The following is a 17,840-nucleotide window of genomic DNA, read 5'->3' on the forward strand; positions in this document are numbered from 1 at the left end:
AAATAAAAGTAAAGTTAGTTTTTAAGTGAACTATCTGGCTAAATGTGCAGCACCAACACAAGCAGGGTAATGTGCATTTTATTTATGGAGTATAAAATAGCCATCCACCTAGCTAGCATTCAGTAGCTGTGCAATATACATGTAACTAAGCTGCCTTCACCCCAGATGTATCTCTTGTTTTATAAATGCTTTGGGGGCAAGGATCATCTTGTTTGTACAGTGGGGTTCTGGTCCATGGCTGGGGCTCCTAGGTGCTATGATAATGTAAATAATATTAGGTGCTTCACTTGCTATACCAGAGGTGGGCAAACCCTCCTGCCCTGCCCCTGAGCTCCTGTCCTGAGAGGCTTGCCCCTGACCCCTCCCCCACAACCTCAGCCATACTCTGGGCAGTAGGGCTGCGCGCTCTTGCTGGTGCTCAGTGCTGTGTGGTGGCGTGGCTGGCTCCAGCTGGGTGGCGTGGGAAGGGGTGTGGATAGGGGTCGGGGCAGTCAGAGGGTGGGGAATGGGGGTAGAGGTCCTTGGGGGGCAGGGGCCAGTCATTCTGAGAGGAGGTGTTGGATGGGGCAGCAGTCCTGGGGGGTCAGATGGGGAGTGGGGGCCAGGGCATATCAGGCTGTTTGGGGAGGCACAGCCTCCCCTAACCAACCCTCCATACAATTTCAGAAACCTGATGTGGCCCTCAGGCCAAAAAGTTTGCCTGCCCCTGTGCTATACGCTACACAGTTTTGCACACGCCACAATTCCAAATGAGAGACAGGGTGTAAATAGGCCAGAAAACTGGTACTAACCTCAACTCTCCGTTGAATTTGCTTTCACCAAGAATAAACTTAATTTGGCTAAAGCAAAGATGTTGTGTGTAAGAAGATGCTATGTGAACCAGCAAAGTTTGGAAGTGCCTCATTTAAAGCGTTAATATGAATTTTTTTTGTGTCTAGTGGGCTGAACATGTCATGGTGTTAAAAAAAAAATCCCTTAAATTGTTCTAATACCTGAGAATTTACCAACCAAACATTGTTTTTTTTCTATAGCAAGTACTTTTTCTCTATAATACTGCTTCAAATTAACCCGGCTCAATTGGTGATTGGACTTACAAGATACCTGTCAGAAGGAAAGCATGTGTTAAAACCAGTTCACTACTGTAAATTGGGAAGAACATCCTGAAAATAAGAATGGACAGTATAGTGTAGTTTAACAGCGTACGTTTTCAGAAACCCTTCCTTGGCTATTTACCTAATTTTGTCTTTCCCCCACAGATGGATGGAAGTGATCCGAAGTGCCACCAGCTCTGCCTCACGCACCCATGTTCTAAGTCATAAAGAGTCTCATGTGTATTGATGGCTAAACATGCACCAAGCTGACCGTTCTAGCAGTTGCTGCTTTTCTAGAGGACATTTGAATATATTTTCTTCCTTAAAATTTAGTACAACTGTTTAAAAATAACACCACAAATGGTTTTGCAGCAACTTCCATTGCATCAGCAAAGCTGTTTAACCTTAAGTCTTTCACACCTTCCAACTAGTTTCATGTCCTGTATTTTTTGTCATTCTGTGTGCTGTTTTTTAGCTTGTGCCAGTATTAAAATATTGTCCTTATTCGAGTGCCAAATGCCAAAAGACATTTCCTTGCCTCAAAGATTGCACCTGAAAAATAGTACAAACTAATTTGTAACTTCACAATCTCTAGTGAGGCAAATGCTATTTCCTCTCTTTTCATAAACTTTTTTTAACATGACTATCTGCAGACTGCTGGATTTTCACAGTATACACAGTAAGCAGTCTAACAGCAGTGAGGTAATTTTCAGATTTAATTTTTCAATCTTTCTACATACTATTCAAGGAATTACTAATTTTCTATCTTAAACAGTTTACAGCTCACCAATCTCATTTCATTTTGGGGTTACATATACCTGTAGTATAAATTTATCTTGCCTTTTTCTGGGTGCAAGTTGACCAAAATTGTGTGTCTGTTAGTTTTGAACAGGGAATACTACTTGCAAGATGACTAGTTTTAAAAATGATCGGTGCAATATTATTTGGGCTATTAATGTACTGTGAATGGTGTGTACAAGGAGAAATTAAAGGCTGCTGTGGTGTTTTGCTGTTTGTTTTACAAACTTGACAAAACCTGTATGCTGCAAGAACCACAGCTATTTGTGACTGAGTAAATTGAAGAGTGTTTTTGGTAATTAAAGTGGACTTAAACACTATAAACTGATGGTACTACTTTCCCAAGCTTTCATGATGCCTGCATCTGAGTGCAATTGTTTTGTTTCATTTTTCACGGAGAAGTTATAGTGGTCTACAAACTTTTTTAAAACTCTAGTCCCTCTAGAGCGGTACTACTACTATCTCAACAGATTATGACTTTGTTATATATAGAGGGTGAAAGCTATACACATCAGCTGAGACATTTACTCCATTTGCCATAATTATCTAACAACATTTTTGGATCATCCATTGGTCCAATCAGAATTTGTCAGGAATCACTCTATAATATAAACAACAAAGAAAATTGACTGATCACTGTAAACATAGGTTCAACCTACTAAACACACAGCTCTATCCCAGTTAAGGGCTCCTTTCAGGGAACACTGCATGAAGCCAGAGAGGCTTGGATAAATATGGGAACCACAAAGAAAGGAGTGGGGATTATTCTACCACATTTTTTTTATTGTGTAGCTACTGGATTTGTTAATCATTTGTCCTTACACTATGTATAAAATGGTTTAAGTATTGCTCACAACAAAAGGGAATAAAATACCTCACAACACAATCAAGCATACTGCAATTTCAAGGCAAAACTTTGTCATTTGTCTTTTTTTTTCCTAAAAACTTCAGTGATCTTTTAGTGCTCCCAAGAAGTACCAAATTGCTTTCATGCTGAAAAGTTATTTAGATTTAATTTGTACACCCATGCGAACATTTTCAAAAATAAGAGACTAACAGTCTTCTAAATCCTTATTATATACACAACTGGGTCCTTTTGAAAATCCCACCCAAGTGACTTCAAACTACTAGCCTTGATTGCGGAGAATAGTATGATTGAATAATTTCAGTTTTCCAGTTTTATAGCAGAAGGCAGTGTTAGTTGCAAATATAACACACAACTGATAAACAGCTAGCTTGTGCAAGAGTCTGTGGTGTTCTCACTGCCACGACTTGGACTTGTCTTTTTTTGGCATAAATTTCTTAGGAAACTAGAGATTTTTTTCTATTTGTTAGTAGACATTCACATAAAGAAATAAGTTCAAATAATGCTCTTTACTTTCTATTTTATAATCTTACATTTCTAAGGAGCTAGCACTATGTAAATAAAATTGTGATTTAAAGTTTACTTAAAATGTATTTTAACTACCCTGAAAAAAGTTTTTATTGAGTGCTAAACACTCAAAGTGATAATTCAAGCAGTTACCTGTGCTTTTCCTTAGAGACACTTACCTTTAACATGCTCAATATGTGGAACAGCTCAAAACTTTATCTTACTGTAGTGGATAATATTGAATTATTGTACAGACTGAGTACTAAAAATATTACAGTAGATATGTTTACAGCTAAAGGTTGTTGATTTGTTAACTATATTTAGTTAAACCATTTTAAAAAGCTTGATTCATATAAGGGAAAAAATGCAAGAAAAATTTAGAACAACTAAGCCACAGAGAAACACTTGGGAGAACCTACAGTACTGACTCTCTGTTAGGCCTGGTTTACACTGGGGGGCAGGATCGATCTAAGATATGCAACTTCAGCTACAAGAATAGCGTGGTTGAAGTCGACGTATCTTAGATTGACTTAGAATCACTTACTTCGCGTCCTCGCGGCGCGGGATCAATGGCTGCCACTCCCCTGTCGACTTTGCTTCCGTCTCTTGCCGAGCTGGAGTTCAGCAGTCGACGGGAAAGCGATTGGGGATCGATCTACACTACACGCGATAAATCGATCCCCGATAGATTGATTGCTACCCGCCAGTCCAGTGGGTAGTGTAGACGTACCCTTACAGACCTAGAACAAAGTGAAGAATACTCACCAACCCTAGGGAATCTGCAAAGAAGGTGCATTGCAATGTCCCAGAATTTATTTTAAATGTGAATACGGGTGTGTAGAGATATGAAACAGGGAATAAATAACCAAACATAGACTGGTGAATAATCAACAGCAGGTTTGAAATATCCAAACAACATTTTAACACAGATTAGCAAACAGCAAAAAAGTATTACTGGGACAAATTAGGTAAGGGGTGAGAGAGATTCTAGGAAGTCTTTAGTACAGATACTTTTAAAACTACAGTCTGGTATAGTTCGGAAGGTTTAGTACCTTTAAGAATACAATGACGCTAGCTTTTATTTCAAGAAACCACAGCTCAAATCCACCACTAAGATTGAGTGTCTAGGACATTTATATATACACACAATACTGTAGATAGACCAAGTGTGCGCTGTCAGCCACCTCATTTTAAATTTTCTACTTTCCAGTGGTCATCTTTCTCCCTTCAAAGATAAGATGTATGTGTGTTGAACCACTTTGCTGTCTGAGTTTAAACTCTTTAATTGTAAGCAGCTTTTTAATCTCAGTTTCAGAGTATCGTGAGCTCTACTGATTATACAGTCAATAAAATAATAAGAGCTAGCTAGCTCTTAAAGAGAGAGAGAGAGAGATATATATATTTAAATCAAAACCACCCTTTTAATAATTTATTGTGGGAAAGAGCAAAATGCTTCTAATTCTCTCTAACTTCCATTTAATTTGTTTTCACATTTAAAAATCCACCCACTATAGCTTCTTTAGGCAAATGTACAAACAATATTTAATACTGCTAAAAAGTAAACTAGACTCCCTACATCCAGAATACAGCATGAACCTACTGACACTAGGCAAAGAATAAAAGGATTAGCTTTTCATAGTGCCCTGAAAGTTAAATTCAGGCTGGTTTAGAAGGAAGCAAATTACAAACTCAAGGCCTCTTTACTGAAAAAACTATGGTAATAGCTGCTAGCCATTCAGATTTAGGGACAGCACACATGGCTATCCATTATAAGTGGCTTCTCACATTTCTAGGGTTCAAACTTTGTCAAGATTTAAAGCTCAATATTGTATATGCTATCTGCCATACATCTTCACACTTCTGTTTTCCAAACTAGTTTTTTTAATCTCTCACATCTGATCTCTTATCAGCACGTGACGCTAATTTTCACTGTGTTCTCAGTATTATTTTCCATTCTCTTAATGGTGCCAAGTATCTTATTTACAATTGCTGGGCACTGAGTGAAAAACTTATCAGCAAACCAATCCACAAACCTAAGAAATCTGATTTGTTTAAATAGTTCCTTTTAATGTGACACGTTGCCCAGTGTCTGTTTTATTGGGGCCTTGTGAGGTAGCTCAGTCTCCTAGTTGAGCAACTCATATTCAGAGTATTTAAGTTTTTAATTACTATACACTAAGGGGCAGATCTCAAAGTACATTATAGCTCTGTGAAAGTCTATGGAGCTACGCCACAATTTACACCAGCTGCAGATATGACCGTAGGTCTTAGTACTGATCTCTAGGGCACCCCCCATCTATCCTTTATAATAATTAAATATAAGAAGCAAAGTTACCAAATTTCATTCATAGCTTTGTGAACGGGAGATGCACAAACCTTTTGGATATCTAAGCATCCCACATCCATCAGTTTTATTTTATTCACTATTCTGTTAATGACTAATAAAATGAAGAGGCACACTTACTGGTACAACAGCCACACTGGATTGTCCCTGTCATGTAATAGTTAAAAACAAGCAATTGGTTCTAGAATTTTAAAGCACCTATTGGAGAAGTATTTTGGCACTGAAGATTTAGGGAGAGATTTTTCAAAGGCACAAATGGCAGTTAAGAACCTAACTCTATAACTTTCAGTATCACCAACCACTGTTCAAGAATATATATAACAGAACTTACATTTTGGGGGCCAAACCTGCAGCTCCTCCCTCAGCTGAAAGTATGGTGCTTTTAGCAGCGTTGTAGAGTATAGGATTTTGCCTTTATTAGTAGCTCAGCTACCTCGTTCAGTAGTTTGTTCTGAGCTCTTAAATAAATGTCAGCCCAGTTCCACTGTTTTATTGCAATTTACATTTCTTAAATCAGTCTATGGCTTATGCCTCATTTTCACTACCTAGGAAGAGTAAGCCCAGGGGAGACATTTTTTTCCATCAGCCTGAGGTGAAGATCAACATATAGCACTATTGCTGATGCCAGCAGAGATCTGGCTAAATACTGATACAGCTTCCCAGCATTTAACCTCCCCACCCAACCACTTGTCCATTTTTTTCCAATTACGTTTCCCTGCAGTGGTACAGAAGTTTAAAATGAGTATTCTTACCTGTCGGTATGATTTCTGCGTCAGCACTTTAGCAGTATAAAGCTTTTTCAACTAATCAGCCGAATAGGAATCATCAACGAAAGAGTTATTTTGGCACCACTTTTCCAGCTGTCAGTTCACCCAGCAAATGCTATGAAATAAAAGCTAATAAAACAGTATTGACATTAAAGATATTAAAGATGGCACACTATTATAACATGAATTTATCTTACCCCAACTTAAATGATTTATCAACAGCATACTCAGCTGCATACCAGAATACTAGCCATACAAGCCTAGGTGCCAGCAGACATGCCTCTTCAAAGACATACACTCAACCACTTTAAGCGCTGAATGATGCCACTGAAATGACGCATGTAGTTTTTGAGATAGCTGTTACACGTATTAATCCATTTGTGGAGACAGGGAACAGAAGGCTGTGACTTTAAGATCAGATATCTTGTGACTATAGGGCTATAGCAAACACAAATTATAGGCAAGTTGTGTGTAGCATTCCTTTTCATCCCTGGTTCAACTCAGGATATCATAACTTAAAAATACAGGCTATTTACCAGACAGGCCATGATTTTTTCCAGCATTCCAAATATTGTGAGCCAGGATGTCCAAGATAATTCTAGTACAATGGTATAGACCAGGGATCAGCAACCTTTGGCACGCAGCCCATCAGGGAAATCTGCCGGCGGGCCAGGACGGTTTGTTTACCTGCAGCATCCACTGGGTCGGCCAATCACAGCTCCCACTGGCCGCGGTTTGCCGTTCCAGGCCAATGGGGGCTTATGGTCAGTAGTGCGGGCTTGTCTGCCTGACAAGCCAGACAAACTGCCCTGAGCTCTCTGACGTTGATGTGCAGTCATAGGCACTGACATTTATTTCTCCCGGTGGGTGTTCCACCCCCCCACTCCCACGCCACCTCTTCCAGCCCCTGCTCCACCCTCTCCCCAAAGCCCCATGCCAGCTGCTGAACGGTGGCCTAGCTGTGGCTGGGGGGTGTCGACTATCCCCACTATTTTTTTCCATGGGTGCTTGAGTCCTGGAGCACCCCCCCCGGAGTCGGTGCCTATGCCTGAGTCTCTCCTCACTTGTAGTAGTGTAAATCAGTAGCAACCCCAATGAAATCAGTAGCTCCAAACTCCTCCCTTGACTCAGTGGGCACCAGTTCCTTGAACTTGAGCATCAAGTTCCGAGAGTTGACGCTATACCTGTTCAGAATTGCCTGCTGATTGGCAATCCTGAGTTCCAAACCCCCTGCACCCTCCCGCGAGTACATTTTACGCCCAAACAAGTCCATGCATTTGGCATCCTTGGACTTAGGCGCTGGGGCTTCTTGCCCTGCCTCTCCTTCTTGTTCACTGCTGCTACCACCAAATGAGCAAGGTGCATGACGAGATCCGTACCCCTTCGATGAGATGAAGTATTTCTTTTCAAAGCCTTTGGCGGTGGGAGGGATGGAGGCCAGGGTCTGCCAGAAGGTCTTGGCATTGGCCTGCATGGTCTTAATGAGGGGCAGAGTCACCCTTGAAGGACCTTCCATGGCCAAGATGTCGACCATCGGGTCCTCCGACTCCACCACCTCTGCCCAACAGCTAACTAACTTATAAGTATAGAGAACAAAGCTAGGGAAACGTAGAGCTTGCAAAGCAAGATACCACAGTTTCAACGACCATCGCTGGCGGTAAGAAGGAACTGAGGAGACACCAGGTCGGCAGGGTCATATATTGAGCTCCATGAAGGCACCACTCCAGGGGGCTCCACAGCCTACCCGACGGGTGCTACTAGGGGAAAACCTCTCCAACGACTGTGTACGTGGTGCGTACACACCTAATTGGAATCTAAATGAGCAATCACTCGAAGAAGAACTTTAATTGCTTGAGGTAGCCCATTCAACTGGTGTTAAGTCTAAAGTAGGTCAGAGACCACCCTTGGCTTTCGGGATTAGGAAGTAGCTGGAGTAAAACCCCTTCCCTCTTAAATCCTGTGGAACCTCTTCCATAGCTCCCATCCAGAGGGGGAAAAAAATGCACCTCCTGGACCAGAAGTTTCTGCTGTGGGATCCCTGAGTAGAGAGGGGGAGCTGTGGGGAGTAGGAATACATTTAAGGGAATATCTCATTTCCACTGTGCTCAGCACCCAACGGTCCATGGTGATATGGGACCACGCAGTGGTGAACTGGGATATGCAATCCACAAATAAAGGGGAAACAAGATCTGGCATCACAGGAGCTGGTACAACATCCTCTAGCATCCAATTAAAAGTTCTGCTTAGAGGTCCTTGGGTTTCTGGGCAGGGCATTGTTAATGAGGTAGAAGGGGGTGGGGGTCTGCATCTAAAACCCCTACTCCATTTCCTCTGTGGGTCTTGATGGTATGAGGAGGACGGAGTATCAGGAAGACTGGTCAGGACTGTAGTGCTTCTGTGAAGTCATGCAATCCCAGGACTTAAGTGTCGCCCTGGAGTCCTTCAGCTCGTGGAGCATCATTGGTCTGCTTTGAAAAGAGCAAAGCTCCCTCGAAGGGGAGTCCTGAAGTGTCTGCTTGACCTTATCCAGGAGACCAAACTGCAGCCATGATCTCCTGCACCTGTCACTGCGGAAGTCACGGACCTGGCCAGCAAATCAGCCACATCCAGGGCAGCTTGCAGGAAGGTCTGGCTATGGACTTCCCCTCATCACCAATCAGAACTCTTGCCTGACCTCTTGGGGAAACAAGTCCTTGAACTTCAACATGGACTCCCACATGTTGAAGTTATATCTACTCAGCAGCATCTACTGTTTAGCAATCCTAAGCTGCAGCACCCGGTAGAGTAAACCTTTCTACCAAACATTTCTTGGAGTCTTTTGCCTCGAGTCACCCCTTGAAGACCCTGCCTTCCCTCTTGTTGGCTGTGGAAACCACCAGGGATCCTGGGGAGGAGGGAAAGGATGAGTGTATAGGAACTCAATACTGGGCAGGGACAAAGTATTTCCCCTCCGCTCTTTTTCATGTGGGGGGAAGGGAAGTGGGGGTTTGCCATAGGGCTTTCACTGGGTCCATAATGGCCTCACTGAGAGGCAGGACTACTTTTGACGGGTCCGCTGCAGCCAGAATGTCAATCAGGCTATGGGAGGATTCCTTTACTACCTCCACCTGTAAGTTTAAGTTTAAGGCCACTCTCTTCAGCAGTTCCTGGTGGGCCTTAGAGTCATCCTGTGAAGGCAACACACTTGCCCCTGTCACAGACTCATCTGGGGAGGAGGAGGAGGCTGGCACCAGCTGAGGGTACTCCTCTTCCACTTTTGCACTGACAGGATCCCACAAAGCCATTCCTGAACCTTGATTGGGTGCTGCCCGATGGGACGGAAGCATCCTTCTCTTGGAGGCCACAGAGTAGGAACAGCTCTCAAATGGAGTCCCGGGATTAGAGGAAACCCCCACAAGTTACAAAAGGGCCACTGCATTGGCATAAGTAGTGACCACTAGGCCAAACACCCGATGGCACTCCTGTGCCGAGGTCCATGGCAGCATAAGGATGACTGGAGAGATAGTGGGGGCGACTCCTCTGATGCAAGGAGTGTGACCCAACCTCCAATTCTGACAACAATGAGCCTGCCTCTGGTGATCATGGAGGCATGGTTCCCACCGGTGCTGGAGATCAGTGCTGAGGCGGGGAAGCTTGGACCAGAGCCCTCAAGGTTGGTTTCCCCCTGGATGATACAACGGGGCCTGGAACCAAACAACTGGGGGCTACATGCTCCCTCCTGTCCACCAGCACCGATGCCACCAACTCCTGTACTGCCAGTGACACCGGTGGCAAGAGCAGGTCCCTGATGACAGAAAATGCCTCCAGCATGGAAAACACTGCAATGGCACTGGTGCCTTGCTGTCCCTGCACTGCCGATTGTTCTTCTGATACCAGATTCAACAGTGCCTGGGTCAAGGCCAGAGTCTATGGTGCTGAGTGTGATGCCGAGGCAGAGGAGTGGCCTGACCTAGGTCGCACTTCGCTTGCTTACCATGCCTGGCCTTCTTCAAAGTCAGGGAATGGCCCCTTTCAGCCAGCTGCTTCCTATGCTTCCTAGGCACCAGAGAATGCGAACAGTGCTGGGACTTCCAGACGGTGGGAGGAGCACTCCTCACCGATGTCAGGGTGTTCGGTGGTGAGTTCAACTGGCTCAACTTGGTGGAAAGTCTCAATGCCACCTCCATTAGAAGGAACTTTAACCTGGCTTCCAGGCCCTCCTTCGTACAGGGTTTAAATTCATGGCAGATCTGACAGCAATCCCTGAGGTAAGCATCACCCAAGCACTTTAGGCAAATAGAATGCACGTCATTCAGAGGCATAGCCTTGTTGTAGAAGGCACAGGGCTTGAAGCCTGGTTACAGAGGCATATCTTCGCACTGGGAACGGATGAAACCCCTCTAATGGAAGAACACCTATACTAACTAATTAAGACAAAAACTATTACAAACACTAACTATATACAACAGAAGAAAAAAAATACAAAGTCCACTGAGAAAAGCTTACCATAGCAAGGAGAGCAGTTCCAGTGAACATCACGGGCAGTAAGGAGGAATTGAGGGAGAGCAGGGTCAGCTGGGCCCTTTATACTAGTGCTATGACTGCGAGGCACCAGAGAGTGCCCAAGCCACCCCAACTGGTACCACTCAGGGAAAAATTTCCGGTGACTGTGCTGGGGGCGCGCACAAACCTACCGTGGAATGGACATGCACAAGTACCCGAAGAAAGCAAGGCTGCTCTCTCTGGCTTCTGGCTATGCAATAAAAATGGTAAGATATATCTTATGTCCTCATACAAACAAACTCACAAAAAAAATGACAACTAGCCCCTGATTCTACATGAGACCAACAAAAGGGCAATCACCTTCCAAAGTTAAAATAAGGACAATACCCCACAATTACAGGCCGGGGGGAGGAACACCTGAAAGAATTTACAAATACATCAGAATACCAAGCCAATCCCTTATCAACCTTTTCCTGCAGGAAATGTTAAACATTCAAATGAAAGCAGCCTCCACCCACAGGTCCTACACCAGAAAACTAATTTCCCTGTGATACATGTTACCCAAGGTATGTGTGCACTGCAATTAGATACCCCCGTGCCCAAATGTCTACACTACAGTTAAACAGCTCTTAGCCTAAGCCCCACGAGCCCAAGTCAGCTGGCATGGACCAACAATGTGTGTCTAAGTACAAGCCAGATTAAACTTAATGAATGAATGTTTACACACAGCTGCAATGGTTTATCAAAAACAGTGCAACATCACATTTGCTGTTAAATTGGTCTGGCTTGTGTGTAGACAAGTCCTAAAATTCTCCATCTCATTAGACCAACTGTATGATTATTGAATTTTATAAGGTGAAATTTATCATCATGCCATTATTGAAAGAGCTGCAATGTTATTTGTTTAGATGAAGCTGTAGTTTAATATATTCAGACTTCTTGCATGAGAAAACATCTTCTATAATCATCTCAAAATTAGAAATCCATTTTTAAATGTTCTGTTTAACATTACTTAAGACTGGTCACACCAGACCCAGAGATTTTCCCCAAAAGGGGATCTAGAATATCTTCTTACTGACCACACAAATGTCATAACTGCATTACATTTCTCCTTCCATATATCTATATCTATCTATCTATCTATGTGTGTGTGTGTGTGTGACGTAGTTTTCAAGGTGTTCAATACCTTGCAGAACAACAGAAGTGAAGTTTAGGTACAGAGGGTATAAACAGTCAGCAGTGTTATAGAAATCAAAATGTACATATTAGATTCTGCTTAGAGAACAATTTAATGCATGCTTAAAAAAGGGCAGAAACCCAATCACATAAGATAGAACTACTACATATGCCTAGTGCAATTGATAGCACTCCAAATTTTATGCAGTCTGAAGAACTAGGTTCGCAGACTTTCTGCTACATTTTAAGATGTCCCCAGTCCCAAAGTACACACACACACTACAAGAATAATTAAGTTTCTTTGATCTTTATTGACCCTTGCACTATACCTATGCATATGAACACTTCCTGATGATCACCCGCTTTACTGCCATATTGGTAGCTGAAATACGTCAGCTATGTTTCTTTAAGAAAGGAAATAAACTGTTACAAACAGACATCAGTACTATGTGTTCACAAAAAAACAACCACCCGAAGTGCTATATAAAAGATCAAGAACTGAACCAGACACTTCACAAGTACAACTCAAGAACCATTTACAAACCGTTGGAGCTTTCAAGAGGCAATGGCACTTGATTACATTGTGAGAAACAGAAGAAATGTTTCATTATTTTACCAGAGGCCTGGTGCAATGATTTGTTAGTAATGCCACCAGGGTCTACTAAACAGTGTTTATTAACTATAATAGTGCAACTGCAAGGGAAATTAAGGTTAACTAAAAAACGCATACACTTGATGCACAAAAAAACCAAAACATCTTTCCATTTTCAAAGAATTTTTCTGGTTAACTTTTTTGTTTTTTAACAGTTTATTTAGTGCCTAGTCTCGCAACCTCTTACAAGTGAAGAGTCCACTGAGTTCAACATCTGCATGACTAGCGTAATACTTGTTACTAAGGTAAATTTGGTTTGAGCCTTCACTCTACTCAAGGGAAATTTTGAAATAGCTGCTTTACCGGTACCAGAAAAACTTAGCTTAAGTGCAATAGTATAATGTCAAGTTCTTAGCAGAAGACATTTTCTCAGAATAATATTAAAATTTTCTTAAGTATCTTGCCTCAGAGACTACTTATGCCATACTTATCTCCGAGACATATTGACCTCAAATGAAAGAAGTTTTCTATTACTGGTACAGATTTATTTCTGAAACTAACATTTTTCTCCAGCAAATGATTGTCATTGTACATTCCAGACAAAATGTTGATTTTTGCAGTGAATCATCGTATCTGAAGATTGATCTGCATTAACATATATATTTATATTATATATAAAAATACTCATATCTACACCATAAATTAACTAAGTTTTTCTTTTTAAGTCTTCTGCTTTTGGCCAATTGGCCTTCTAACTGTGTCTATCTGTTTAGTTATTTAATCAAAGTTTGCCTTCACCAAGCATCATCTGTTATAATCATCCTCAATGAGTCTCAAACTGGGTAGTTTTTCATAACAAAATAAAAGGGCAGGTCAGTGATTACACTTTCTGAACACCAGACAATTTTCTGACTAACTTTTGCTTCAGAAATTTCAAAGTGAAACTCCATATTGTCTTGTAAATCTGACTTGCCTCTAAATCTTCAAAGTGTGCTCTTTCCCAACTAGCTCATTTCAATTTAAAGACATTCTTATAGTAACAGATGACACTGGGAAGGTTTCAGTGGTTCCATTTAAACTTCAATTTATCTCTGATTATTTCTATATGCCACCCACAACACTACCACTACATATTCTCAAGTGGTAGAACTGACTCTCTGTTGATTTCTGCATTGAAAAGGGTATATTCCTCATTTCACTGCATCAAGATTCAAATGCACATTTCTAGTTAGTAAAGGGGCAGTTGTGTGTTTATTTCCTCTAGATTAAACTATGTCTTCATAGCTTCAAGATCACACAAAATAGTACATAATCATTAAAATGATAATTAAGTTGAGAGGGTTGAAAAACAGCACTTTAGTTCATTATATAGGAACCACACCATTTAACAATCAGCCTTTCCCTGACAAAATTATGCTACAGGCTGGTGGGTATAGTGTATCTACGTTATTCATTTATTTCATTCACTTCCAAGAGTCATTTGTTTTCTAGTTCTAAAATAATGTGAGAACAGATAACTAGAGATCTGACAATTACATTACATCAAAAATACACACCTGACGTGTAATTATCAATTTGTGGAGTGAAACAAGACAAAATCCTCCCTCTCCTGCCTACCAAGGAAACAAATTACTTATTTCTGCCCTTGGTAAAGCAAACTATACTAAACTATATAATAAATACCATGAAGAGATGTCACTTCACAAAATACATACAACTACCATTTCCAAGGAAACTGAAACACTTAATAAAGTTATTCAGAAATAACCACAGCAATGCTGGAGATTTTCATTTCAGGCAATCAAAATTCATGTACTTTTTTGTGATAAAGATTATGGAATACTCTGTACTTTGGGCCCAATTCTGCAATACTGATGTCTGTAACTCCCATCAGTTTCAATAGGAGATGCATAGACTTAAGGACTGCAGGATTGGGCCTTTCTATATATTGATAAATTCAATTTTTTTCTTTTACTCCCCGAGACAATTTCATTTTATAATTAAAAACAGCAACCCTCTCTATGAAACATTTTCCACTCTCTGAAAGCCAAGGTTGTAAGATATTTCAAGATTTCAAAATATATGTAGGTTATAAAATTTATTTATGTAAGCATTCAGATATGTATAGATGTAAAAGGTATTTAGATTTCACAACAAGCTTATATTACTAAACCTGGACAATACATATGATTCAGAATCTACACGGGCACAATTTAAAACTGAAATGTAAAAGTGAAAAAATTCTGTAGAGAAAAAATAAACAATTTAAAGCTTTATATGAGACAAGATGTGTTAAATTTAAATAAACCAAAAGTAGTACCATAATCAGAAAGCCAGCTTCCAAGTGTAAAAAAGAGAGGGATGTAGGACAAATGAGGAAATTTGGATACACTGAGGTACAAATAGCAGGTTTCCATAATAGGGCATTTACTATCTTTTCATGGTGAACCCTTCAAACACAAAATCAAACCAGAATCACTTGTCACATAATTGAAATTTTACATGTAATAAAGGCAACGCAATACTTATGGCCTGTCAAATATTTACCTCACTAACATTATCTACAGAAGATTTGGTCATTTTGTACACAGTGACTCCTTATACAGGTTTAAAGGGTTGCAGTACAAAAATGACACTATATACAAATCTATACACAAATCCAACAGAATGCTTTTCTATCTCCCAAAGGAGTTATCTTAAAGCAAAATACCTGAGATTTCACAATATCTTCAGTGTCCTTATCACAAACGTAAATATACATTGCAGATGTCATAAAAAGACACTTCTCCCTTAAATATGTGCATTACGGTTAAAAAAAAAAAACTATAGGTTTAAGTAGCTGAAAAACAACACCCCATCTGAGGGACTTCATTTTTGCTGTTGCACATTCAGGAATGTCCTTTCACTGAAGAGCGGTAGATCAACATTAAAGAGCACTTCCTCAATGCAGACGCCACAGGGTGGCCTCTTGACTTTGAAAAATTCAAAACCAATACTTCAGTGAGACGAAGTACTTCCTCCAGTTAGTGAATATCTGGAGAAGAAAAGAAATGGTTATTTTTGGTCACTTTAAAACTCTTGTTACATAACAAAGAATGATTAAAAAGTCATTAAATTGTGCTGTAAGTAGGAACTTAAAGCTTTCTTCCTTTCAGGATCATACTTTGACACACTTACTTTAAAAAAAATATAATCAAGCTACAGACCTGAATATCATATAAATAAGACATTGCAAGTGCATAACTATGGTTCTGTTCATCAGAATGACAACAGTCAATCCTCAAATATCTTTTAATGGGTACACAATCATTTAATAAATCCTGTGTGTTTTCATTCAAAACCCCTACCTTGGGAAACTTGGTGTCTCGGTCACCTCAAAATATTCTGGGGCATGAAAAAGTTTTTGAACTAGACCTGCCTCCCTCCCACCAAAAGAAAAAATAGCTTTCCCATTCCAAAGCTTTTGGAGGGGGGAGGGGAGTTTAATACATTAAGCTTCACTAAATTTTAAAGTATATTAGAGATCAGAATATGCTCTTTCTAATCACGACACCAGAACCCGTTTAAGAATTTCTACTGTTCCTCGGTGCTCACCATAACTCACTAGGGCTAGGTATTGTACTTTAAAATATAAAATCTTGTTAATGGCAAGAATTACTGCGATCACCAGTGAAAAGATAATTTTAGACATTAAAACGTGTAAAAGAAAAGAACTTGATACTATAAAAAGACTACACTTTTGTTCAAAGATGTGATCAAATGGCAACAGTATTTAATATTGAAAGTATACTGAAGTGTGCACAATTAAGTGATATCCTTTCACCTTCATAGCTGTGTTATAGAGGAATATCTGAAATTAGTAACTTGGATCATCACTAATGATTTGGATAATGAAGTGAAGAGTATGCTTATAAAATTTGTGGATGACACCAACTTGGGAGGGATTGCAAGCATTTTGAAGGGCAGGACTAGAATTCAAATGACCTTGAAAAACTGGAAAATTGGTCTGAAATCAACAAAAGACAAGTGTAAAGTACTATACTTACGAAGGAAAACTCAAATGCACAAGTACAAAGAACTAGCTAGACTACAGTACTGCAGAAAAGCACCTGTGGTTATAGTGGATCACAAACTGAATATGAATCAACAAATACAATGCATTGCAAAAAAGGCTGGTATTGTTCTGGGATCTATTAACAGGAGTGCAATACATAAGACACGGGAGGTTATTGTCCCACTCTACTCAGCACTGGTGACACCTCAGCTGGAGTAAAGTGTCCAGTTTTGGGAACCACACTTTGCCAATATCTTTCTTACACTGGAGAGTATAGAGGAGAGCAACAAAAATTATCAAAGGTTTAGAAAACATGGTTTCTAAGGGGTATTATACTGTAACCAATTCTTCTCCATGTCCATTGAAGGTAGGACAAGAAGTAATCGGCTTAAACTGCGGCAGGGAAGATTTAGATTAGATAACAGGAAAATCTTTCTAACTATAAGGATAGTTAAGCACTGGAATACACTTCCAAAGGGAGGTTGTGGGATCCCTGTCACAGGGAGGTTTTAAGAACAGGTTAGACAAACACGTCAGAGTTTGTCTAGGTATATTTGATCCTACCTCAGCATGGGGAGCTGGACTAACTGGCCTCTCAAGGTCGTTTGCAGTCCTACATTTCTATGATTATCTCAAACTAACAAAAAAGATGAATATGCCTGAAAAAGCCTGTTATCCAAATGCAAAAACATTTTTCTGATGGGAGTTTAGTTTTAAAGTCTTGAAATATTTTTTTGTAAAGACTTTTTGATCAATCTCTCAGGCTTACTCAGCTTCAAACTGCTAACAGAGCATGGATAGCAGATTATCCTACACAGAGGGGGCTAAAAATTATGCAAAGTATCTGATAAAGCTTTTCAACTTTTCTTATGACAGCAGGGTCAACTTAATAAAGTTGATAAACTTAATAAAGTTGATAAACTTAAAAAGTGGTCAACTTAATAAAAATTACTTTAAAATGTATCGCATTAAAATTGAAAATGTATTTAAAAGAAAGAAGAACTGGTTTTATGTTTTAGGAATATTAATTATTTTTAACTACAAACCATTGTGTTAATTACAGTATCATTAAATGAGTAATAATACAATGAATTTATTTGAAGTAATTTATACAGCACCATAAAATTAAATAGCAATGTACAAATGCAGGTAAAGACAGTCCCT

General features: G+C 40.1%; 2 protein-coding genes across 12 annotated transcripts in view; one reads left to right on the forward strand and one right to left on the reverse strand.

The window, feature by feature from the left end:
• FARP1 (FERM, ARH/RhoGEF and pleckstrin domain protein 1) overlaps nucleotides 1–1,601 on the forward strand; it is a 323,275-nt gene extending 321,674 nt beyond the window's left edge. For all 8 annotated transcript variants that reach the window (XM_039543016.1, XM_039543021.1, XM_039543028.1 and 5 more), the window contains one exon: nucleotides 1,257–1,601. In XM_039543016.1, coding sequence (XP_039398950.1) covers nucleotides 1,257–1,338 — 82 coding nt within the window. In that variant the 3' untranslated portion in view covers nucleotides 1,339–1,601. The remainder of the gene's footprint in view (nucleotides 1–1,256) is intronic.
• A 10,720-nt stretch (nucleotides 1,602–12,321) lies between these two features.
• STK24 (serine/threonine kinase 24) overlaps nucleotides 12,322–17,840 on the reverse strand; it is a 102,415-nt gene continuing 96,896 nt past the window's right edge. For 3 of the 4 annotated variants that reach the window (XR_005583040.1, XM_039482443.1, XM_039482428.1), the window contains one exon: nucleotides 12,322–15,656. Coding sequence is in view for 2 of the 4 variants with exons in the window: in XM_039482443.1 (XP_039338377.1) it covers nucleotides 15,620–15,656 (37 nt within the window). In the remaining 2 variants the exon portion in view is untranslated. Of the gene's footprint in view, nucleotides 15,657–16,445; nucleotides 16,629–17,840 lie in introns of all 4 variants that reach the window. The other variant, XR_005583038.1, reaches the window with a different exon arrangement.

This window comes from Mauremys reevesii, linkage group 1 (assembly GCF_016161935.1).
Source record: "Mauremys reevesii isolate NIE-2019 linkage group 1, ASM1616193v1, whole genome shotgun sequence".
In the NCBI taxonomy this organism is placed as follows: domain Eukaryota; kingdom Metazoa; phylum Chordata; order Testudines; family Geoemydidae; genus Mauremys; species Mauremys reevesii.